The 25,827-nt window shown below is 39.6% G+C and overlaps 1 protein-coding gene across 1 annotated transcript in view; it reads right to left on the bottom strand.

The window, feature by feature from the left end:
- Positions 1-1,338: 1,338 nt before the first annotated feature.
- The window catches only part of LOC104161545 (reelin), a gene marked incomplete at both ends in the record, with an annotated part of 30,865 nt that continues 6,376 nt past the window's right edge, over positions 1,339-25,827 (bottom strand). The window contains 14 exons of the mRNA XM_009700024.1: positions 1,339-1,516; positions 2,193-2,407; positions 3,230-3,384; positions 4,149-4,405; positions 5,507-5,700; positions 6,980-7,157; positions 8,434-8,574; positions 11,871-12,039; positions 13,637-13,886; positions 15,155-15,413; positions 18,768-18,915; positions 19,931-20,151; positions 22,945-23,174; positions 25,681-25,783. Of these exons, the coding sequence (XP_009698326.1) occupies positions 1,339-1,516; positions 2,193-2,407; positions 3,230-3,384; positions 4,149-4,405; positions 5,507-5,700; positions 6,980-7,157; positions 8,434-8,574; positions 11,871-12,039; positions 13,637-13,886; positions 15,155-15,413; positions 18,768-18,915; positions 19,931-20,151; positions 22,945-23,174; positions 25,681-25,783 (2,698 nt within the window). The remainder of the gene's footprint in view (positions 1,517-2,192; positions 2,408-3,229; positions 3,385-4,148; positions 4,406-5,506; positions 5,701-6,979; positions 7,158-8,433; positions 8,575-11,870; positions 12,040-13,636; positions 13,887-15,154; positions 15,414-18,767; positions 18,916-19,930; positions 20,152-22,944; positions 23,175-25,680; positions 25,784-25,827) is intronic.

Raw genomic sequence — 25,827 nt, forward strand, 5'->3', positions numbered from 1 at the left:
AGTAAAGTTAAGCCCAGGAAGAAGGAAGGAGTGGAGGTAAGGTTTGATTTTATTTATCATCATCCAACTCTGATTTGATTGCTAATAAATTAATTTCCCCAAGTTCAGTCTGTTTTGCCTGTGCTGGTAATTGGTGAATGATCTCTCCCTGCCCTTATCTTGACCCACGAGACTTTCTTAAATTTTCTCTCCCCTGTCCAGCTGAGGAGGGGAGTGATAAAGCTGCTTTGGTGGGCACCTGGAGCCCAGCCAGGGTCAGCCCACCACAGTTGGTCTAATTCATAACTGTGTTTTTTTAAGAGTATGTAACACCACTTCGGTACATATCTAGTATGTATGGGAGAAATTGCTATTCTATGTTTTTTGCCCAGCAAAACAAGTACTGCAATGAAATTTTAGGGTTATTGTAGAGAATATGCATTTATGCAACTGTCTGCACAAATATTTACAGTGAAAACCATCTAGAATATATGTCTGATTTCCACTTACCTCCAGGTGTGCAGTAAAAGCAATGCCATGAGTGAAATCCTGGCATTAAGGAGATAGTAGCAAAACTCCCCTAAAATTGCTAGGATTTTATCCCAAATGTCCTTAATGTGAAGAATACATTACTAATTAAAAATTGCAAACAGATAATGATATTTCTTAATGTAATTAGTATCTCAGATGAAAAACAGAAGATTATAATAATTCAAATGACATGATAACTGAAAAGTTAGTTATGTTGTCTTTAGACAGAATGCTGCTTAACCTGTTGTTTCTGTGGAGCAGGTACCTAATTTGTTCTCATCTGATCTAGAAAAAATGAGATGGTAAACACTGCATTTTAAACTAATTTAAATTCCTTATATATTCTTTTCTAAATATGTTAAGTTTTTAAAATATTTTAACTTTTAAATTAGCAATATCTAACTAGATATCACTTGTTTGTTGTAGGGTAACATTAATAACAGCTAGGTGAATTAATTTTATGTAATTTTATGTCATTTTCTTGTATTGTGTACTTCAGTACGCTCTTTCATGATAAAGACAGTCTTCTATAGGTCTTGATCAAATATGATAATATGTGTAAGGGTGATTTAGATCGTACAATGATGATCTAAAGATGAACAGTGAACTTTATCACAGCTTTTTTGGGTAGTGTTATATGCAAAGGAACAAGCCCGTTCTCGGATACTGCAATAATAGTTTTGTTAAAAATGCTGAAAATGGATTTGAGTATCTTCAGGCTGAAAGGAATCAAAGCTAAATTTCCAGACGTATCGGTCTCTCTTCTCTCTCTTGTTCTCAGCCAGACACATGGCAAAATTCACTTTTTAAAACATACAGTACAATTACCTTCAGTGTTTGGGTCAGATAGCAGTTTGGACCCGAATACCCAGGATCACAGATGCATTGCTCATTCAGGCAGTCTCCATGACCTCTACAGTTTTCCAGACAGCCAGGGCCCAGGTAGAAATTATCGATGGCCCACTGCATATCTGAGTATTTCTGGTAGAACCGAAACCTCACGGGACTAGATATAAGGGAATGAAGAAAAACAGACAATGTATAAACCAGCTTTGCTCAATTGAAAAAAGGTGAGTGAAACACAATATTCTTATGACCATACTATCTTCCAAGCTTCCATAAGTAATATCTGCCAGTATCTGTAGAAACTGATTTTATACATATCCATATCTTCTTCACACACATACTACCTATAATATAATGGACAGATTCCAGACACTGCTGAAGACAGAAAAAGTTATTCTGGCTTCTCGCAAGCAAAGGAATTTCAATTTTAGTTATACTTCCTGAGCAGATTACTCAAAGAATATAAGAGATACTAATTTTGCAGAAAGATACAAATGGCTTGCATATGTGCAGACTAGCTGCAGACACTAAGGGTAACTTTTCCGCTCAGTAAGGCCATAGGTCTACTCTCTAATCGACTGTGGCTCTCCGAACAGAGCAGAACATGCTGTACTGGAGCAGACTGCAGAGAAGCAAGGGTAATTGCTGGTTGTTCAGACCAAGAGTTGTGATCAACCTTGACTGACAGGAAATAAAATTATGCAGCATATGTAATGAATGTGAATGCCGCTAGCCTGCACTTTCCTTGAAAGAAAATGAATAGGCAGATGTATCCCCTGTTGTATTTTTCAGAAGGTACTGAATCCAGGACAAATGAGTAGTGAATTCATACTTACTTGCCCACAAGGTTTTCAGGCAGTGAGTAAGTTACTCTTTTCCATCCTTTTGTGGGAAAGAAGACAGATGGCTGTGAAACACTCCCAGAACATTTTGGATCAGCTGGTAAACACTGAGGTACTAAGTAACTCCAGCTAACGCCAAAGTCAGTAGAATACTGCACATGGACCTGATTTTGTGCAAGTTTTTCTGAGGTTTTACATCCAACAGAAACCTAATAAAGAAGAGAGCATAAGTAAATTAGAATTAATTGTTGTGGCGGTTAGAGTTTAAAAAAATGTTTGAACCTGAAAACTGACTGCAGAATTTTGCTTGAAATGATGGCAGTAATAGTGCTTGTATGGTACCAGTCATTTGCATGTCTCATCAATATTCCCAAGACTGAGAACAGGCACCATACTCCGAGTTTAATTTTCTTCTAGTTAGCTCACATTTCTAGATTTCCAGGTTTTGACACTTGTGCCTTATACCCCAGTACCCCATAACTAGTAAAGTTAATCTCCCCTCCCACACAACCTAAGATTTGAATATTTCAGAGGAGGCCACCCAGCTCGGTTCCGTTAGACGAACTGTCTTTATGGGAGAGATGTGCAAAGGGCTCTTATGACTTCCTTATATTGCTGGGTTATTTCTTTAGTTTAGGTAAAGGGGTGTATGAAGGGTAGCTTGGGTGCAGATTTGATGTGAATGCATGACAACATAGCAGCATTGCGTACTACTTTGGAGCTACTTTTCCCTCACCAAGCAGCTGTAACAAAATAGGCACCTTGTATATGTGTAATATCCTTATTACATGATGTCCATACAACTGCTGTGCTGGAAAAGAAGTGTGTGTCACCTCTGAGAACAGCCTGCGGTATTAAAGGTGACCAACACGGAGTAGGTGAGAAAAATGAGGATGACCTAATAATAACACTTTTCCCTGCAGGGAATGGCTCATACATAGGCCTATACATCATCCTACCTCCTGAAAAATCTACTTAGACCTGGAGCAAAATGTGGGTTTGAATAATTATATTGCAGACAGAGATTTTACCTTGAACTGCATAATCCAGCCTTCTGTAGGAGTTAGGTCGTGTGTGACTGCATAGACCTCTCTGCCGTCATGGCTCCCGCAGATCATGACACCATCAGGAGAATCACAAAATCTCTCAATCGAGCAGTCATCATGGAATAACCAGTGTTCATTCACTTGAAAATAAATAGCAATGTCAGTAATATACAATGGCAATATAAATTAAAGAAAACAGGGAGTAGTGTTAACCACTAAAGGTGAGTCATGGCTTTGTTTTTCAGCCTACATGAGAATTATTTAATATTGCTCCTGAGAATGTCAGTACTCCATCTTTCCCATGTACATATTTATCACATTTATTGCTCAAAGCACCTCTTACTACTCTCTTACATAAGCATTATAGCATTATTTTTTAATGTTCAAGAAGTAAGATCTGAGACTTGATCGAAACATAAACTTCTGTTGCATTGGACATTATGGGAGAACTTTTTAATGAGTGCTTACATGTCTGCACAAAGGGTACCTCAGCAGTGTTAGCTGTTAAGCCTTGTAAACATCCAGAAATACATCCTCTACAAAATTTAGTTGTAAAATGTAACTTAACTTCCCTAAGGAAAGTTTAAAAAAGTTAGGAAATAGGAAACAGATATTCAGGTTAAGAACTCTGCTTAGAATAACCTGGTACTTTTAAATCCTTTTTTCTTTCTTTGAAGAGAAATTAATCTTCTAAGTAAATTCATGCAGTAAAAAAAAAGAAAAGTTACATTGCATCTTTTTGTTTTGCACTTTGTGAACTAAAAACAGAAGACAAGACCCCTATAGCGATGGGATTGTCTGTGATATCCATCACAGTGAGACATAGATTCAGAGACTCAGCAGGATTTGGAAGTCACTGCACTGACTTCTTGCTCTTTCATTCAGATTTGCATGAAACCTTTACCTGTAGTTTTGTCTTCCATGAACATGTCGAAGGCGATCCTCCCGGTGGGCCCTGCGTCGGCAGGGGAGCGCTCATGCTGCGGGAGGGGAGCGCTGCTGAAGGTGTCGAGCATCACCGTCCTCTGGTCAGCTGAGCCGGAGATCAACACATTGTCAATAGCCCAGTCATTCTGGTCCAGGCCATCGTGTTTAGGCTGCCACCAGCGGAAGCGTGTCCCAATGGTTTTGGCATCATAGGGAAGGAGGATGTTCACAAAACTGAAATGAAAAGTGGAAATTCGTTGTAGAAAAGCCACAGGAGGAGGACACTTTTCAATGCTCTGTGCTGGGTGCATTGACCAGGTTCACCCCTTTGTTTCCTAGAGTATGTGGAAGTTGGGAAAGAAGGAAAAGACCAGGTGATCTAGCCTATGTTCCCCTATGGGAGACTGCTGAAACAAAAAACTTCCTAATCACTCCCAATGTCATCCTTGGGACAGGGGTCCAGAGTGAGGTAGGAAGGGCCAGCAGCCACACTGTGGCATGGTTTGAGCAAACTCATGTGCTCCAGCTGTGCTTCTGGGACCAAATGCAATGGTCTAGATTAGCAGGGTATGACCATAAGGTCCTAATTAAGGGCAGTGTTAAGGAGGAGAATGTTGGAGTAAAATTAAGATTACTATTTTCAACCTGGAGCCATTCAGCAGATAGCAATGTTTCAGTACAATTTTCTTACTTCCACTACAACAGTAGATGATAGCACACTTAAATCTCTTGCCCAATTAAAGTGCTAGTGATTTCTTTGTGTGTTCAAATGAAATAACAAATGATGGGTCCCTCCCAGCCCCATATTCTATGAGTCTTTTCAATTATTCGGTGAGGAAAAGGTCCATTCATATCTATGCATGATTTGAGTCTCACAAATATCTGAAAATAGGGCTTGAGCGTATCCATCCTTTTGATGGATATCTGCAGAAATTCAGTTTCTCCTCTACACACCATTTTCTAAATAGTTCAAGCAATGACTTTCTGCTCTTGTCAGTAAGAAATTAAATTGCAAATGAAAGTATCTTAAAGAACAAGATGGACATCATTACAATAGATATTAATTTATCTTCCTGCAACCATTTACAAATCTACCAGACTGCTACAGACTCCTTACTACCCTTGTATTTCTGGCCTAGCAGCTGCATAAATGCTGGTGCTCAAGCACATGCGCTAAGGCCTTCATAAATGGTTGCAGGACTGGATAGGCTGAACTCTTAAAGATCTGACATCCAAACCACAACAGTAATATATCCCACGGGTTCTTATGAAACATTCAAGACCACCTTACTTTAGTATAAGAAATTATATAGGTAGAAGAAGGTATCTACAAACCCAGGCTTGCTGAATTGATCGTAGAAAATTTCCATTAAGAGGCTCCAGGTGATTCCACCATTCACAGAATACTCCAGCAGCACTCCTTGGTTGCGGTTATTAGGAGTTATCAGACATCCATACATGAAATAAAACTGGATGAATTCTGCACTGGTGAGGTTCAAGTCCACTGTAACTAACATACGGCTGCAGCCCTTAAAAGCAATGAAAAAATGTTTGGCTGGTGTTGGCTAGCAAAACTTATGAACATAAAAAGTGTTAGATTATGCAGTCACTATTAATATAACTTCATGTTGTAAAACCTTCAAAATTGTACAAAATTATACTAATTATAACAAAGGTAAAGCTACAACAGAACAATAAATGTTCTTCCCTGAGGACATAATTTCAGTTATGTTCCATCTTAAAAATTCCTGTTGTGTATTCATACGTGTTGCTACTTGTACCTACAGCTTTACAATATTCAGTATCAAGAACTGTATTCACCTTTCTCCTGAATACAAGAGTTAAGAAAGTCCATGCCTCCAGTGTAAAACACAAGGTTCTCCAGGCAGAATTAATGAATGACTGATTATGTGCTAATGGCTCAATTTATGCAAACCACCAAATGGCACAGCAATTTTAATACGTGTGTTTTCCCATAATCCCTTATATATTTCACATTACTTAGTCTATTAGTGGTCCTTACTTAGTCCTACTGGAAGCAAGCGGAAATGTAATGCTTCTGTTAGTTTATTTTAGAAAACTTGCATCAGTTTGAACCTAGTTATATATTTGTGTGGAAGAGATCTACAAGCATAAGTTTTAGATGTTTCTAAAATACTATTTTATCACTTTTATAATCCTGAGGTTATCTGTAAGCAAACTGTAATTAAGCAGCAGTCTGGGTTCTATACCGATGTATGTAGCTAAAACAGGAAATTTTACTCTGAGCTTACTCTGAAAAAAACCAACAATGAAATATCTGAAGGATGAAGCTACACATGGATGTATTTTCAAGGACCAAGTGCAAGTTATACATATGCAAACACCTAGTTATTAATTTACCTCTGTGGTCTCATTAGAAGCCTCACCAAACTCCAGTCTCTGAAAGTTGTAAGTGCTATGAGGAGGCTATTATGAGTGAGTAGAGTCGAATGGAATCGAATGTCTACATACTTGGACTGTGTTTTAATCTATCAGCTCCACCTCCATGGCTCCTTTCAGGAGGCACACACACACTATATCTCATTTTCCTGGTTGCAGCATAGCCAGGAACATGGTACCTGCTTTCCTGGGGTGTTTCTGGCCGGCCCTAGTCTGTAGGACCTATCTGATTTTGACCTTCAGCTAGGCAAAGGATATAAGGATTTTTTTATATGTTTAATATGTTATGCCGATTTGCTTTAACACCTTGCTGTTTATTTAGCTTTTTTAATCAGTCCCATTTATACTGTCAAATGGAATGAGCTGGCCCCCGTGCTGCACACACACCCCGCTGAAGTGAAGAGCCATCCCAGAGGCTACTGCACCGCAGACCGTGCTCAGTTTGCCACCGTTCACCGTCAGCCAGTTCTGGTTCGACGGCGAGCGATTGAAGTTATCTTTCAGTTGTGTCGGAAGGGGGGTCTCTGGCTCGTCACAGTACAGCCCACCCCAATGCTCATCGCAGCTGCAGAGGAAAACAAATGCAAAATTCAGCTGGCAAACGCTCTGCACGGAGATTTAATCAGTGCCATGTTATTCCACATTAAGGTGCCATCTTATTCCGCAAAGAGGCTGTCTGCATCATTTACTAGAGCACAACTGGTATATGGGGGTTTCAAACATCTGCCACTTTTTGTAGTTAGTATGAAACAAAAATGACTTTCAGAAGGCTAGTATTATGTATCTTTCAAGCTGCTAATACAAAGTACGCTCCAGAACAGAGTAAAATCAGTAAAATACATTGTGCTCGGGTAGATAAACCTAGGAGAATGTGCCAAGCCTAAGAATGTCCTGCTAAAGTTAAATTTTAAGTAAGTTTCTGTAAAATTTTAGTGGATGGGTACTTTCCTTTATTGTTTCTTTATATAGTCCCCCCTTTTTTTCTGCTCTGAAAAACCTTCTTATAATGTATCAAAGATGGGATAACAGCATGGAAATGTGTTCTGCTACTATGCAGATTTCACCAGGGAAATTGTGCCTTGGTACTTCAGTGCTGTCAGGATAGAGCACAACACAATTATACAACCATTCTCCCATTTCTGTTGCCATTTTTGGCTGGAAAAAAGCAATACATCCATCTGGAAGGTATTTCTCTGTTGTCAGACAGGCAAATCTGGAGAGATCTGGCTGTTGTTTGTTAGCTTTGCAGGGCTCTATGTGGGCTGTTATAAGACAGTTTGAGGATCGAGCCAGTCTGCCTCCACTGGCAAACCCTACCATGGAGCAGAGGCATCAGGCCATCAAGCCAACAGCAGTCGCAAGGCAAAATCTGGCCTTGTGAAGAACTGGCGTACATCTGTCCGCCCAGGTCCTCTGTGCCCAGCACCAGGACGAGGGGATGGGGACATGGTGTGAAACCCCTTGGGAATAAGGACGACATCTTCTGCGAAGCTCCAGGACTGTACGTCCCTAGAAGGGTGTGCAAGCTCAAGGGGTTCCCTCTCCCTACCTGGTGGGAGAGGAGCCAAGATGTAGCATAGGCAACAGCAGAGGTAATGTATTGCTGCTGAGGAAAGCATTGCCCATGACGTGTGAACAGGCAGAGGTCTGGCAGGGCCAACCCCAGCACTTACCCTTCCTCTTGTTATTGCTATTCCCAAGTGGTCCCGGTGCCCTAATCAGTTTTAACAGCAAAATCTACCTTCCTTTTAAAAATTGTATCAAAGTCTTTCCCGCAAGTTCATTAAAATGATAGAGGAGGAGTGAAATGCTGGGCAGGACAGGGAACAAATGGCACTTACACACAGTTGTCTTGTGTGCACTTCCCATGGCCGCTGCACATGTCTATGCAGCCATCCCCGATGTAGACGTTATCAATTGCCCACGTTTGCTGCTTATCGAAAGGAGCAGGCTGGTGCCAGCGGAAACGAGTTGCTTGAGACCTTTGGGAGAGAAAGAAAAACAGAAAGAAAGTATTTCTAGCTAAGCTAATCTTTATTTTGACTGAAAGGAAATGTCAATCTTGAGGCTAGACTGCTCTTGGAAGATTTGTTTGATATCAGCACAACCCAGGGCTGATTCCTGACAATGACAAGGTCCCTGAAAAGCCAAGAACAAGGTGCCCACATTTTGGGAGCAGGTCGAAGCACAGGTGCTCGGCAGCATGCTGAGAATGCGGGAGGTGGAAAAGGGATCGCTGGTGAGAGCAAAGCAAGTGGGCTGTGGTTGGTGCAGTGGAGAAGAGGGTAAGAAGAAGGTGGTATGACCAAAGGGAAGCTCAGACCAGTCGTAACCACATCCCAGCACAAATCCAAACTTGAGCCATAGCTGGGAGCTGGATCAAGCCAGAATCACCCAGATCTTTGAAATTTCACCCTGAGCGTGAGTTTTATTACTTCAGTCCAAGTCAACAAACTAACCCAACTTTTTTCCTCTATGAATTCTCCCAACCACACTTAGGTAAGAGCAGCTCTAGGGAGTGGGTTGGCTCCTAGGCAAGATGCTGCCATTTATAAATCTACAGGGGACAGGTGAGAGTGCTCATGCAGGGCTTGCAGCATCACCCTGGTTTTGCAAGTTACTCCCTCCCCTCCATCCAGGGCTTGGCTGGAAATGTTAAGAAATGATTTATGGTGTGATGCTGGCTCCTTTCAGTAAATCATTTTCATTTTGTTGTTTAAACGAGGCTTAGCTCCCTATTCAAACACCTTGCTTTGATGTAGCTATATGTGAATTAAGTGTCTTAGCTCCGAGGACAGATGATGAAAACCTAGCTGAGACAGTCAGGGGACACCAAATAGCTATTCAGCTTATGCAGCAGCAGACACCTATATTTGAATAGCTGCAAGTAGATGAATTTCTGTAACTTATCAAAAAAACCATTTTGAATTCAAGCTAGTCCATGTTTTGCTGTACAGCACTAGATGGCAGCGTTGAACTTTGTGTAGTCTGTTTTCTTTTGAAACTCAAAAGAGATATCACAATTATTGTAAACACCAAAACAAATAAACAGCTAAATCCTCAAAATTTATTCAGTGTAAAAATAGACCTTTTATGGTAAGGTCGATGTTATCCTATGAATTATTTCTTTATAAACATGTTACATGAGGAGAATGAAGAACAAGTGTATCCAAAGAGAAATCTACTGCTGTGCCATCTAGCTGTTCATCAAACAGCATTTATAAAAGAAATGTATAAATTGTGAGAAAATCCTGTAGGAATAAAGACAGACACCTATATCTTACACTGCCTGCTTTAGTTTTGGTGCTTCACTAACAATTTATGGAGCTGATGCTCCTGGGAGAAGCTTGTTATTTGCGTTTACATTTTAAAATCAGCTCTGAGTCTAAGCTACAAGTAAGTGTTCATTGCCTTCTGCAGACCAGAGGTTAGATAGCGCTCTGGGGTACATAAGCCCTAAAAAGCTACAGAAGTGTGGGTGCTGTACACTAGGCCAAGCTACTGAGTATGTAGCCTGCATGTCCCTAAAACATACAGGCACAAACAATTGGAGACAGACACCTGCTATTACACAGCTTGAAATAATAAAGCAGCATAAAAATTATATAGTATCTAGACTAAAGGGCCTATTAGCTGCACTATTCCTTATTCTAAAGCTTAACATCTCCCTTGCTTGTAAGCTAAGGTTGTAATAACCTCTCTTATGCAATCCCTATCTTAATATCTTTGAGAAATGCTATTAATTGACCCAACAAATGTAGTTATTGTATTGGACAGAAGAGCAATCTTTGCCTCAGTAGGGCATCAGACGACTTCTTTTGATATATACTGCTCAAAAAACTATTCAGTCTTAAAATCACAGTTATTTATAAACCTGAGTTTATCTTGGGTGGTAAGTTCCTTTCAGGTCCAAATTCAATTGCTTTGGAACATCAGCCTCAGTCCTGATTTATCCTGTTGAGCCCCAGAAAGCCCTTCCTGAACACAAATTTACAGACTTCATACAAGAACTGTTGGGGTAATGGATTTTACAGACAACACGTAGTGAAGCAGTACAAAAGAGGAAGCAGAGGAGATCAATGTTGGGAGCAAGTCTTTAAAAAGTACTATTACTTAACATGAAGCACTGCACTGAAGATAGGGAAGAGTCTAATGACCCAGATGATTAGTAACAGAACATGGACTTTTCCTCTGCAAGTTTCAAACTGCATGGCAACTGTGTAGGCGCTCTCAATACAATTGCTAAAAAATGAAGGTCTCTGTTTCCAAAGTTGTATGTGCACTAGCTGGTTGTATGTATACTAGCTCATTAACAACCTTTTCAAACAGGCATAGGCACTACCTGTGCCGTTGTACTTCTGTGCCTGCAGTTATCTCAGCCTATGCCTATCTGAGGGGACTGGGCTCAGCAGTAGGAGCAAGGCTGTAGAATTAAGTTGTGCTGAGAGCCTGGTGTCTACACTACATGTGTTTGCAGGGCTTTGCTTTGGGCTAGCTCTACACTGGATTTATCAGGAATGACTGTGCTGGGGACAGTCACAACTATCCCTGGAAAAGAGCACATCAAGAAGGACACAAACTGAAAGGCTGAACTACCCAGTTGTCCCTAGATGGATCTTTTTGACAAACAAAACAAAAATCCAGCTGTTTTCAGGGCATTGTAGGGAACCTTATGGCAGCATTCCCAATAGCACTGTCAGTCCCAAACAGCTCCTTTCACTGCAGCCTCCCAAGAAATCCCTCAGTTTTTCTTCCCTCAAGGACAAAAGAATGGAGGAAAAGGAAGAGGAGGTAAAATGGGGCATGTGTAAAAACAATGATGAGAGCATCCAAGCTGAGAGAGACACAAAGGATACAAGGAATGCACAGAAAAACAAGAAGCCTGAAAAGTGCTACGTTTAAAACACCAGCTCATGGCCAACAACAGCAAGCACAGGGTGCAGTGGGGATTCAGCCAGTCCAATTAACCACCAAAGCAACCAGAATTTAGTGAGGCTAGTGATAACAGGAGACTCTTAAAAAAGTTCCCTGTCCCTCCCCAGCACAAGACAGACAAGAATTTCCTATCTTTAAATAAGTAAGAAAAGTAAACGCACATAGTAGCTTTGCAAATTTTATGCAAAGCAGGATGGGGCTTCATTTACTTGTACTTATTTGTTGCTATATACATGGACCAAACAAAAATGGCAAGGTATAATTATTTAACACTATAGTGTATCATGCCTCAATATATAGTTATGCATTTAGATTTATTCTGCAGAAAACCAAAGGGAGATACCTAGTATAGGGAGGCAGAGGCAAAGTAACTCGGGTCCACTTGTTGAAAGTGTCCGAAATGAGAATCCTCTGGAGATGGTACTTGTTGCATTCCACGTTAGTGGGAAGACAGTCTCTCAAAATCGGGTGCCAGGTCAGCCCAAGGTCCACTGAATATTCCAGTTCAATGGCTAAGGGTGGAAAGATGGTTAGTTACTTAATTTAGAGACTTAGATCCATAGATCTACAATAAACTGGTAAGCCCAGAGAGCATTAATCACAAGTCTATGCTGACAAAATAACCACTCAAATCTTTTCAAACCCTTGTGTCAGAAGCACAAAGCTACCCCCTTCAGTGGCAGTGCTAGAGGATACGTTACATGTTGCTGAGGAGGTACAGCTCAGGAGAAGACTGCAGTACACCTCTGCATCTGCCACCTAACTTAAGGGACAACAGATGCAAAGACAAAGTCACCCGTTAAGTCACCAGGACTAAGTCAAGCCATTTTTTTGTAGCTGCAGTGTGCAAGGAAATGATGAAACAGCATCATGACCAGCAACTTTTTTTTTGTTTTTCAGGCTGAAGAATGAGATTCAACTGGATGTAATTGTTGTGTAAGGCAGAGCAACACTCAAAGTCAAACTTTTGGCTCTGTCACAAGATGGTTTAGTCACTCTTCCAACCCCCTCCAGACCAGCTCATTTCGTTATCCAGCATAAACAATTTTAAATTGAGTTTGTTTGTCAGTGAGCTTGTTTTCATTCAAAAACAGTCTAGCCACATTAAACTAGTGTATTCATTTCTCAGCAAAAATCAGCAATTTCATTGTTTTGATGTTTATGGCTTGTAAACTTTTATTACCAAAAATAAACTTAGTCAAGCTCACTAAATACTTCAAGTTAAACTTTTATGCAGCCATTAAAAAGTAAATAATAATAGACATAGAACTGTAACTTGAAGTAAATGTTCCAGCTGCCAGGCATTCTGGCTGTGTAAAACATGGAGCATGGTTGCAGTGACAGGGGTGATAAATCTGTGATCTTTTTTGATTACTACAGACCCATTTCTTCTGCCCTCTTGCACAGAGAATGACCCTTAATCACCCAATCAGTCCTACTTGATGTCTAAGCACAAGTCAGTGCTATAGAAATACAAGGACAAGTGGATACAAACAAGGGTAAGGGAGTTTTTAGTGTTAAATCTCCATCACCAAAATGAAATGCTTTGCTCATCACGACTGGAAGCATGATTAGGTAGCGTCCTGCCTAATTTAATACTAAGATATTGGTAAGTATAGTAGACAAATAAGCAAAAAAAGAAGGAACTGTTTCTTTGCCAGTATATAGCTAAGCTGCCAAAACACTTTTAAACTTAATAGAGATGATCTTAGGATGCCACAGTCTTTTTAATACCAAAAGAAAAAAAATTTTGTTAAGCATGTGAGTAAAATATCTGAGTTACTTCCATTGGCTCCAGAATAGCAAAATCAGAGAAACCACATCTGGGACTTCATGTAAAATCTTTTTCCATTTTTATGCAGAATTCTAGAGGCCTAGTCAGCAACCCAGTGAATTAACATGTGCTACGTGCTGCAACATAAAAAAAATCTATACCCCAAAACCTTATGCTAAAAGAATGTAAGTTAAGGTACAAACAAGCATTCAAAACCTAGGAAGACCTATTTACTATGCACCTTAAAATTCACATAATAAAACCAATTTTTAATTTCCATGTGATGTGTATTGAGTGCAGAGCATGTTTTTATTTATATATGTATATGTATGTACCGTAACAAGAGTCTGTGACAGAGCAGGATGCTGCAAAATCTATTTGCAAGAAAGAATCTTCATTGACAACGATGTCAGTGGTGACAACATAGCGGGTGCTAGCTTTCTCAATGAACACTAGGGCATCCCCAGTAGAGCCACAGACTGGCATCTTTGTTCCACCAGGATGGAGCAGCCACTTTCTACTATCCAGTGTGGTGAAATCATCTTCTAATACTGTATTGCCAGAGATGTTTCCTCCAATAAGAATCTGAAACATTAGGTTATTGAAAACAATGTTATTGAAAAGAAAAAAGTCTAGAAATCTTCACAAACATACATGTGACGTAGCATCATGGAGGTGGAAGAGATTTACCGACCTGTGCATATATATTCTGCTGGTCCAAAACAGACAAATTTACTTTGTAAAGAGTTTAGGTTATGAGGAAGGGGAATATTTTTTTCCTATAAAGGGATCCTAAAGAGATCGGCTCAGCTACACAAATCCAAAGTTCAGGGAGGTGAACTCCATCCTGGATGAAGTAAAACTGCTCACAAAAATAAGTGTTGGTAGGAGCAAAGTGATTACACTGTCGTTTTTCTTACTGACTGTTCATCTCTACTATAATCTGGTGCAGTACTATCAGATTGCATCTGCTGATAGAACTGGGGAAATAGTCTCTGTTTTACCATTGACTGTAAGACATCAGCATTTTATTATTCAACAGCAAGGAAGGTAGAATTAATTTTGATTTGTAATTCTGAATTCAGTTTCTGATTGTTCTGAACTAATATAACTACATTCAATGAAGATATAGGAATGAAAGAATGAGGATTTTTTTCATTTTTAAATGGAGGGATGAGAAGTAAAATTTTGTTACTATATCATTAAACATGGCTGGGATTTCGGTCTCTGGGTTTCTCCTAAGGACCTGAACTAAATCCTTTAAAAAAACATTCATAAATGTTTAAGCAAGTTGAACTTGGACAGCCCAATAACACTACTTAGATCGCAATCACTTTAGTGGGGTTTCTTGAGATTTATACCAAGTCATACAAAGCAATATAATAATCTTTATAGAAGCAAATCCCAAATATGAAACAAAATTTTGTTTTCAAAATTAGGAGATGGATATAGATTGACATTTTCTATAGTTTTTTCTATTACATTCTACCAAACCAATTACATATTTGGATAGATTTGAAATGAAGGTTTTTGAAGTTTGAACTCAGACTTGCATGTTGCATGGTAAGGCCTTCTGCAATATGATCCTGAGGCTCTAGCCATGTATAAAAAATTTTCCTAGCTCCAAAATGGGCATTCAGTACCCTGCATGGAAACAGTGCATTAAAAACACAAGATTAGCAAACAATAATTGTGCTCTGTTATTTTGCTAAATTATTACAATTCTGGAATATCTTTATACAAAGCATTTTTGCTTGGCCCAGTGAAATGACATACGCCAACAAAAGGGAAACATGAAGACTGAAAATAGTCTAAAGTTGTATTAAAAAAACCCAACTCAGATGATTCCTTACCTGGTCGATTACCCAGGGACTGTAGAAATGCCCATTCTCAGATGGTTGCCACCAGCGAAGCCGTGTGGAGCTGGAACGGGCCTTCAAGGGAATTTCCAGGGCAATGTATCGTCCCACGTTGCTGGAGTTGCTGAAGAGGAACTCCTGGAGGAGGCTCCACGTGAGGCCCCCGTTGAGCGAATACTGCAGCAGCACAGGCTGGCTCCTGGGGTCTGGCACCCCCTTGCCGCATCCCAGTCTCATGAAGAACTGCACAAATCTGACAGAGGGAGCAATTACTGGAAAGATTTCTTTTCTGCAGCATCCTAGATAACCAACTAGAGAGACTTGGAGTTTGTCTGTTGACTAGCCCCGTGATTTCTTGCTGTAGGAGTCAGCTTTAGGAGATCTTATGATTTCCTTTTCAAAGCCTCCAGAATATAAGTAGACAGACAGGTGGGATGACAAAAATTCATTTTGCCTGTGTGGTAGTTTGCCAGGCAGAAGAGGCTGAACAAAGCCGGTCATTTGTGTTTTAAGCTTTTGTCTGCATAGCAGATGGTGGTGCAAATATCAGAAACATAATCCTGGGTGAAATTTCTATCCCTGTAGCCCCTGAGTACAGATTTTAGTGGCAGAAAAGCAACGGTGCCCTAAGTAGATCATAATTTGCTATGAATTTGCTGAAATGCTTGAATTCAAAATAAGCATCCCAGTTTTCCATTGGCATAAACTAGAGAAAATCTGGACAGAACAAAGCACGTTTCACTTTCAAGGATCATTTTGTTCATTTAGTCAGCCTGGGAAATTTGTCTAAATCACACCGCTTAAATGTGCTGGCTTCCCTGAAGCCAGCCCAAGCCACCCAGGGACACCAGCGCTTTCATCCCCTATTTAATTGGCTTCTCCAAAGCAGCACAATAGACTTGTATCAAACTGCGAAATTCTTCCCATTAGCCGATGCTCATAAATAGCTCGACTATGCACTTGGAGTGGAGGGAACCGCTGCTGTAATGATATTTACCTATTGGACTCGCAGGGATATTACAAGTATTAATTCATGTTTGCACAGCTTTTGCACAGCTTTAGAGTGTTGTATCTGTTCTAATTATTATTGTTAATTGGTTAAATGAAACTGCGCAGAAGAAATTTTGTATCAAGAGTCTTGCTCTGATTTGATCTGCAGGTAGATCTGCTGGGAGTGGAGGCTGCAGAGGTGCTGGGCAGACAAAGCTTCAATAAAACACCAGACCTGCAAGTCAATTAATTCTGGTCCTCGCTGCAACTCATGGTTTCTCTTGCTACTATATATAACTTCTTTCTCTGTAGATTGTATCCACCTCCACGTCCCAGACATAACGTATTGCTTGTGCTGTAAAGGAGCACTGGGGACCCTCATGGATCAACACATCAACTGTAATGGATTGGATTCACTGCTGGCAAGTCTTTGTGCCTTGTCAGATTTACTCCGACATTCACCACATAATTCAAAGGAAATAAACCCAGGTGACCTTGTCTCTGTTGAATCTGCTCTCTATGGATTGCTATTCTTTCATCTGAATTTTTACTAATATAGTAATAACCCACTCAAATATAGGTAACAACGTCTACCAAGTAAAAAAGTAATTTTAAATATCTCTCTTCTCATCCCACAGATATTTTGCAAAGGCTCTGCCTATTTCGAAGTGGAAAAGCAAAGTTTTCTTGTAGATCTAGTAACACTAAAATGTGCGGATATTATTCTAGTAATTCAGAATTGAAAGGGATTTGATCAGTTATAATACCCAAAATATTCTATCCCTACTGATATTTCGTGCTGTGCAGTTTCAGCCACTGATATCACCATGATGGTGATGTACTGTTGCCTGTGTTAATTTCTTTAACATACAGATGTGATGGCAGTGGATGGTGGATTGCAGAGTCCACTTGATTTCAATCCCCGGGTGCTGAGCATGGCTTGCAGCACCAATAGACACCATGGTTCACCTGTGTACTTCAGGGGATCTCCTCAAAAGAAAAGGGGAGGTTTTACTGTGACTACTGAGTCTACTACCCTTAAAAATATCTATTAGAAAATCTGGTTCTCATCATTCCTGGCATAAACTGAAACCTCTCCCCAAGTCCTGTGCAGAACTTGGCATGTCTGTGTCACAGCCAGCTCTGTTGTGCTTTGGAGGTGGCTGATAGTGTCAGTGTGGAAATTAAGAAAATCCCACTGCAATTACTTTATGTTGCTAAAGAACAGAACTAGCAATGCCTGTGCAGCCTGCCTTGCTGTTCAGAAGAGAACAAACAGTTATTTGTTCATAACTTATTTTTCATAAGCATATACAAGAAATTAAATGTACTGCTTTGTTTTCCTTTTACTAAGACAGAAGTCATTTATCTCCATATAACACCTTGAGGTCAATATATGCAAATCCAGCTACAGACTATCACGAAGAAGAGATAAATGACAGTTCTTTGAACACGAGCAATAAGGAAAACATGTCATTTAGTTTCATGGAGCAACTTACAAGATCCCTTGTATCTTTTGTTAAACAATCTTTTAATTTCAGAACAGCCTAGGAAATCAAATTAGTGAAGAGAATTGATGTTCGTGTTTACCAAGTTCTGAAAAAAGTTTGCTGTAAGGAATCTTATAAATTCAGTACAGGGATCTTTAATATTACACCTCACTGAGGGTTAGCTAATTGCTGATCTAAAAGATATAATTGTTAGAAATTAGGTATCTTTATTGACCATGAGGCTCTGCAATTAAAACGTTATTTAAAGTTTCTATGCTAATGAAGACAAGCCAAAAAGAAATAAAGTGCCTGTTAAAGTGTTTCCCACAGAACATTAGAGAGGAGCAGAGTGTTTACAAGAGATCAGTGGAAAAAAGTGTCGGAGAAAATGCAATCTGTCCAAAGTAATAATATGAGGACATAAGCTAAGATACTGAATAAATTAGAAAACAATGCCTATTTGTTACCATGCATGCAATTAGGATGTGGTTTAATTTATATTAGTGTAAATTTTTTTAATGTGGCTTGCTCAGCGTGTCTCACCCATCAAACATCTGCTCTGCAGTCTGTATTGATACAACATAATCTCTAAATACAGTAAAAATATTTGGGTTTCAATTGCTGTGCTCAGTGTAGCTGGTGACAGCTTGATGGGAATTTCTCAGTGAATTATTGGAAACAAATGTTCACAATAAAAAGAAAGCAAGCTTCAGAAATGAAAGAATTATGAGATGATGAATGTAAGAATTATACTGGCAGCAGATACTCCTGTTTCAGTAATGGCTCATAATACACCAGACTGTAGGACAAGCAGAGCGTGTGACGTGCAATCAATTTCTCTTGTTATGCATTTAAGAAATAAAAACTTGCTTAAACTACTGAAGGTGTGGCATCAGATCCTGGACTTCTTATTAAAGGAAAAAAAAATCAAAAACATTTAAATAGTTAATCCTGTTAAGGTTCAAGTTTAATTTAAAACAGTAACAGTGGTTAAAATGGAATATTTGCTAGAGCAAGGACCACAGACTATATCAGCTTGCCTTTACCACAGAAGTATCACATATGTATTATTCTTCAGTATATTATTTCTTCAGTGAAATCGTGAAAGAACTTTGAAATTGTGTTACCTGGCTTGTGACAAATCTAGGTCTCGAGTCATCAGCATACGTAAGCCTTCTTCATTAAAGAAAAGATTGTTTCCTCCAGACATGATACCACATTTCCTTGATGGCTTTCCACCACTCACAAGCAGAAATCTATCTGACTCCAGCTGACCTGAATACATAGTGAATACATATTTATGATTTACTCCGAAGTGCTCTTACTGCAAGAGTACTATTTCCAGAGGAAGAGAGATAAATTAAACATCACATGAAGAGTGAAGAAATAGTCGGTGTTTCTGATGCAATGTATTCTAGAAAATTGCCATGAATCAAAACAAAATAAGCCTAGAAGTATGAAATCTGGGACCTTAGTCTCCACTCATTCACAAGATTTCCACTTTTCTTCATTTTTCTTAAGATAACAGCAAAGTACCCAGGTCTATAAAGAAACTTAGGGTACCATGTGGTAGCATGCAAGCAAGGGCTGGCAAAATTTAAAATGAACAGCAACACCTGTGAAGGGATGAGTTTGGTTCACAGGTCCTGCTTTATTCAAAATGTGTTCTTCTTGCCATGCTTGCTAGCAGGGGAAACCTTGAGGTGGTTTTAGAATTGTGTGCATGGATGCTGTGTGTGCCCAGGCACGCATAAGGCTTTGAGTTTCCTCTTGGCATCACTCACTTGGGGTCTGCCGTGCCTGCCAGGTGGTGGCCCTCACTGCTGAGACACATGGTCTCTTCTGAAACCATGTTTGCTGTATTAAGGCCATTTAGATTTCCCTTGTAGTGAGAAACATAACCTCAAAGCCTTCTGTTGTTTGCCTCACTTGCACGCGTTGTGTCTGTGCTAATGTCAAACTATCATCAAATCATCATTTTCTTCTAAAAGTATTTTCTACATGTAGAGTTTTAGGAAATTCTATTTTAGTGAAGATTTTGTATTCCAGCATAAACAACTTCACAAAGAGCCAGACAACTGATAGCCATCAGACATTCACAAATCATGCTTGAGAATGACATCTAAATGACTTGGTTCGTTGCAATATCCCCACAGCAGAAATTATACTCAGAAGCATGCAGGGGTGAAGAAGACTTAGCTGTTTTATCCTTTGAGCCCTGGGTTCTACTGAGATGGAAAGGCAGAATGCAGACCTCCCCCCCCCCCAAAAAAAAAAAAAAAAAAGGTACCTTCAAAATCATCCTTAAGGAAGTCAGAGTTCTTGGTACTTATTTTGCAAGTTGGCCCGGAGTACCCGGGGTCACAGATGCACTTTGTGCCGTTGATACAGCTGCCGTGCCCATTGCACATCTCCTCGCACTGTGGGCCGATGTACACGTTGTCAATGGCCCAAGTCACTGGCTGGGATCCAGCAGGGTAAAATCCTTGGTACCATCTGAATCTTGCCAACCTGAAAAAGGCATAAAGTGTACTAACTCTAAGTAATAGTTCAATCTTTTTTGTATTCCATATATATACCAAACTATGCATATATATAGTATTCGTTCTATTGGAACTGGCTTGATAAATAGCTTAATTCTAGAAACTGACTGCTATATCTAATTCCTTCAGTACCTCATGCATCTTTATGTTGATGTTCAACCCAAGTACTGACAGAAATAAAAATAATATTATTCATTAGTTGTAATACCAAAACTGAATGACGGACTTGAAAATGGGATTTGAAAGTTAACCACTCTTCTCTCCAACGTTCATGGGGAGGATGAACAGCTGGGGTCTGATGGATTCCCTCTGTTTTGACATACAGCGCCTAGGTCAGACCAGGCCACCTTCACCTCTCCTGGAGAGTGAAATCCTACTTCATGCTGCTACCCTGCCCCCAGGGAGACCACCTGTGGAGCTGGGGTGGTAGGATCTCACCCTCAATTATGCAGAAAGAAAACATGATCTGCCACATCACCAGGAATTCAGCTTGCTTTTGGGCAGCTTAATCTTAAACCAGGCTGATATTACAAGTTGTTAATTTAAACTATATTCTCCTCTGGGTGCTGTCCTGTCATTTTTAATTCACCTCCTAAATGCTACTTGCATCAATGCTGCATATAAAGAGGAACTGAGTGGGGAAGGAGGGAAATCAAATTGAGATGGGGAAAAATGCTTGAGAGACTAATTTTATTCCCAGTTGAGAAACTATTTTAAAGGAGGAAGGAAACTAGAAGAGTGAGAAGGGAAAAGCACTTAATTGCCTTGCATGTTTAATGTGTCTTGTTAGAGATATCTAAATGCAGCAGGTGAATCAATAGCACAGGTAGCTGATGAGTTTTTTTGTCTTGATTTGCTAAAAAGGAATTTCTATGAGGAGATTCAAGTGATAAGGGATAGCTGATGGGTGGGGACATTACTAATTGTTTCAAGAAAGATACTCGAGAACCAAAGTCCTGCTGGAAGTCAAAACCATAGGTTTTAATGTGCCCTGAGGTGAAGGACACAAGTGTGAGGGTGGAGGTCTTGTAAGCTCCTCTTCTGGAGGAGATCTCTGCCCCACAGGCTGGATTCATTCCACCCCTGAGGGACATCAGGTCCTTTTCTCAGAGTCCCTCCTGGCGAGGGTGAAGTGTGGCTAATGTCTGAAGCAGAGAGTGAAATACCAGTCTTGCTGAAGTCGGTAGGAGTTTCTTCACTGGCTCAACTGGGCTTTTCCTTCAGAACATAACTGAAATACTAATTTTTAGTTACAGCTGTCTGCTGAGAACATACATTAATTTCCAAAATAACATATGTAGTGGAAATAACTGAAAATGTCTTCATCTTCATTTAAATATAATCACTAGACACTTTGGGGATGAAAAGGCTGGGTTTTTTTTTAGAATTACACAAGGAGGCAGATTTGGAGTTTTTTTTCTTGTTATTCCAATGGATTCTGGTGGAGAAAATCTGTCTTCAGCCCTCTGGCCCAAGAATTTCATCGCACTGAGTGCTCCATGGAAGCTGCTGAGTTTGGCTGGCTATCAGCAATTATCTTCTGGCCTGGTGAGTGGGGGAAGGAATAGGAGGGAAGGCAGGCAAACAGGACAGAATCACTCAGGAACAGAGGGCTAAATCAAAATACCTGGAAGGTTTAAATGAGTTAGGAGCCTGCATAGTCAAAATTTTCATTTGGAGGGATGCATTGGTAGTTAAGTAAAGGATCAAATAATTATTTTTGGCAAAAACAGAAGGACAAATGGGCTGCTGCAAGAGATGGTTACCTATTCCATGCTTGAAATGTTAACTGTCATAAACTAGAAAATTAAAATTTAAAATTTAAACATTTTCTTAAATTATTAAACATCCAGGCTTTCCAAACTTGGTTCTCAACTCTTATATAGGTCTTTTCCTGCTTTCAGAGGCACATATGTGGCCCCTTATTTAGTGGAGGGCCCATTGCATGCAGTGGTTTCATAGATACTCAGTCCCATAGTTGCACAGACTCATAAAGTTTCATAGTTGCATAGCTCATTCTCATTCATATGTGCTACAGTTTAATCCTTAATGACATGATCTTTTACATAAACTGAGTTGATGCTAGAGGACAGTTTTCCCTGCAAAAGCAAACAGTACTGTTTTATACTTTGAAGAGCTACGTATTATTATGCTAGCTAGCAAGTACTGTTCTTCTCTGCTATGTATGTATCTGTTGTCATCCAACCTGGTTTGTTCCACAAACTTTAAGTTTCTGAGCGACTACAGCAGTTAATTTCTTAGAATCAAAGAACTTTATGGCTATAAGAGACCTCGAGTATTTAGATCAGTCCATTTCCTTACACTGAAGTAGAATCAAGTCTATACTAGCTCACATATTACTGCATTTTCTGATGAATCTCAAATTTCATGCATGCATATCCTTGATAAAATCCGATGGCTAATGCACTGCAGTAAAGAACATTCAAAGTGCTTTACGGACAGTCAGTTTTGCATTCATTTTACCATGCAACCCACTTCCATAAAAATGTTACCAATTAGATATAAGGATAAATAGGAAATTATCTTCAGTAATTCTACATTAGCATTAGGCACAACATATTTTTGGGAATAGCCTGAACACTAACTAATATTCAGGACAAAAAGTGGAGAAAAATGGTCATCTGGTCTGCTCTAGTGCTGGAGTTCTTTCACACCATCCTTGTGCTGGGAGAACGTTTTGGATGGAAAACAGAAATAAAACCAGCAAGCAGCTGGGCAGGAATAGGAGCTGGACACTTACCCACAGAGGTGCAGTTTTCCGAAGTGAATGACCTCCCTTCTCCAGCCCTGGGTGGTGCCTGCGTAGTAAGTGCTACTTGGGTGATGCTCAGTGGAGCACAAGGAGCTGAGGTGGCTGCTGCTGCTGTAGCACAAGGGGAGCAGGAGGTGCCAGGTCGCCCCCAGATCCCGTGAGAACTCCAGCTTTACCGAGTCGGCAGAGGAGCTGTCAGTGGTGCAGCCGATGTTGATCTGGGGGCCAAGATGTGGAATGCAGAAGATGACATAGGGCAGGCTGTGGGAATCCTAAACACTCTTTTTCTGAGTCATCTTCCCCCATTTGGTATGGTATTTAGCCCAGGAAAATAGTGATTTGGGAACTCATTTAACAATGTGGACAATGCACTTAGGACATGCACCTGAACATGAACTCTTGCACATTGCCCAACCTGTCCATGGGCATATCGCACTCTGGCTTACCATTAAATGAATATAATATGAAATCCCCAACTACTTCTACTAAAAGAAAACCATGAAGTTAACTAGACAAAATTCTGAAAGAGAGCTGCTAATGTTGCTTGAGCAAACACAGCAGCTCTTGCAGTCCTCTGGCAGGTACTGAAGTAATCACAGCACCAAAAAAAATGTGCGTTTTTAAAACCAGAAACATTAAAACAAAATGTGCAAACAAACTTTTTGTTAAATTGCTGAGCTGGACTATGATCCTCATTTATGTTACACTTCCAAAAAAAAAGCTTATGCCGCGGGGTGTGTGCTGTATCACTTCAATATTTTCTTCAGCTTTCATATTCACTACCCATTTGCTCCTGTATAGTGGCAAAGCCCTAGGAGATAACATTAAAAGAGTATCATAGCTGGATTGGATTTAGATTCGATGTTACACCAAAACATAGTTTGGCTGTATCAAACTTTTCAGGTGTTCTTACAAGATCCTGATGTAGAGAACAGTAGAAAAGGCAGAAAACTTACATGAACAACAGTTCTACTACTCAAAAAAAAAGATAAAAATGCTTTGTATAGAATCTGAGACCTCTTAAGATGTGTTTTCTGCAGGCACCTAGTGCAAATCAGTCTGCTTTTCTTTCACACTGATATTAAGATGTTCTTTTAGTTTCAAATTGCTCATATAAAAGAAGAAAAATTAGTTCCCCTAGAGGATGACTCTGTCATATAAAATAAGATGTATTATACTTACCATGCAATAAATAAAACCCCATTGTCACTGAAATACAAAACCTGAACTAAAACTATGAAACATTTTGGGTTTTTTACATATCTTTGTAGTGGAAAAGTAAGTGTCTTTCTAACATGCAGCTCTGTAATGAAAATCTGTTTATTTCTAAAACCCAGTAATACTTGAAAGTGTGCATGAATGTTGAAAATGTATCCTACATCGAATTTCCTTCATCACTCTTCAATGCACATGAGTCCCATCAACCTATATCTGACTAGAAGGGATGCCTACTCATCTGGAAGCTTAGAGAGATGCTTGACCCAATATAAGTTTTTGACTCTTGAGATACAGAGAGAAATTCTACTGCATTATGCATAACTTCTTCATTTATACTAACATCCTCAAAAACGTGAGCTGAAACAAATGTTCTTACCACATATGGAAGTAAGTATGTAGATTTTATGAGGTTAATGCTCTGAAGACTTAAGAATATCTTAAAGTGACCTCAAACATTTTTGTTCTACAGGCTGTAATCTATATTTTAAAATGGAAAATGGTTTATATTCAATAATTTATGAATTAGGTGCTTGAGTACACAGCTGAACCTAGTTTTCTTGGAAAATCCTTAGTATCATTTTAGTAATTGTTTATAAACTGGTATCATTGGCTGTTTACTGCTACAGCATGCTGTATCTTTGTTAAAAGCAGCCTGGTAATTGTGGCATGGCAATTTACAAGAAAGATTCTTTTACAATTTCTTAATGACAATATAATGACCCCTCTGAACTAATACATACTAGGCTAAATGGTTACTCTCATCAGTAGCTACCCTAGCCAACGTGCAGTTTAGATTTTTGGATAAACCAGAAATACGTTTATTTTAGACTATGTGTTGTCATTGGGTGACCTATTTCTACTGATTATATGAGAAGCACAAAAAATATGCTCTGTATTCATGAGCTCTAGGTAACTCCCTAAGATGGGATGAATTCAGGCCATCATGGCCAAACAAGAGCTTCTTCTACAGTGTCTGTGAAAGCATGGGCAGAAGCAAAAGGAAAGCAGAGCCTTGGCTCTCTGAGAAAGTACAACAGTGCAGTTAAGCCAGCAGGTAGGAAAAATTAATCTCTAGTGTCACAGATGAAGTCATAGCTCTCCACTGGGTCAGCTCGTGGAAATGCTGCACATTTATCCTGAGCAGGCTGTGAAGTGGCAATCTGGACCCTCATTATATTTTGCTAATCATCTTGTCTGCCAGTGGTGACTCTCTAACTTGTATGATATGGACTTTAATGCTGTCAGTGCAAGTATATAGGCATGGACAAAGCAGTAATTTAGGCAAGAAAGTAGAAGACTTTGAGGCAGAACCTTCCCTTATCTGTGTATTAAAAACTTCATGATACACCCATGTGAGGGGAAGTAATATCAAAGCAATTACAGGGGAAATTAGAGAGGCTTCTCTACTTGGCAATCATAACGGCTGGGCAAATACACCGAAGTGCAGAACCTGAAAGAACAGAGCTCTCTAAGCAAAAGGCAAAATAGCTTTCTGAGGAAAAGTACCTCAAACTGGATTATAGTGTTTTCATTTACACTCAGGTCCCTTGTTGTAATGGAGTGTTCTCCAACTTCATTTGAAACAAATACCATAGCCGAATCTTCTTCCCTGTAAAAAAAGGAAAGGAGTACTTTAGACTCAGTTTATTGCAC

Source organism: Cariama cristata, unplaced genomic scaffold, assembly GCF_000690535.1.
Source record: "Cariama cristata isolate BGI_N322 unplaced genomic scaffold, ASM69053v1 Scaffold19675, whole genome shotgun sequence".
In the NCBI taxonomy this organism is placed as follows: domain Eukaryota; kingdom Metazoa; phylum Chordata; class Aves; order Cariamiformes; family Cariamidae; genus Cariama; species Cariama cristata.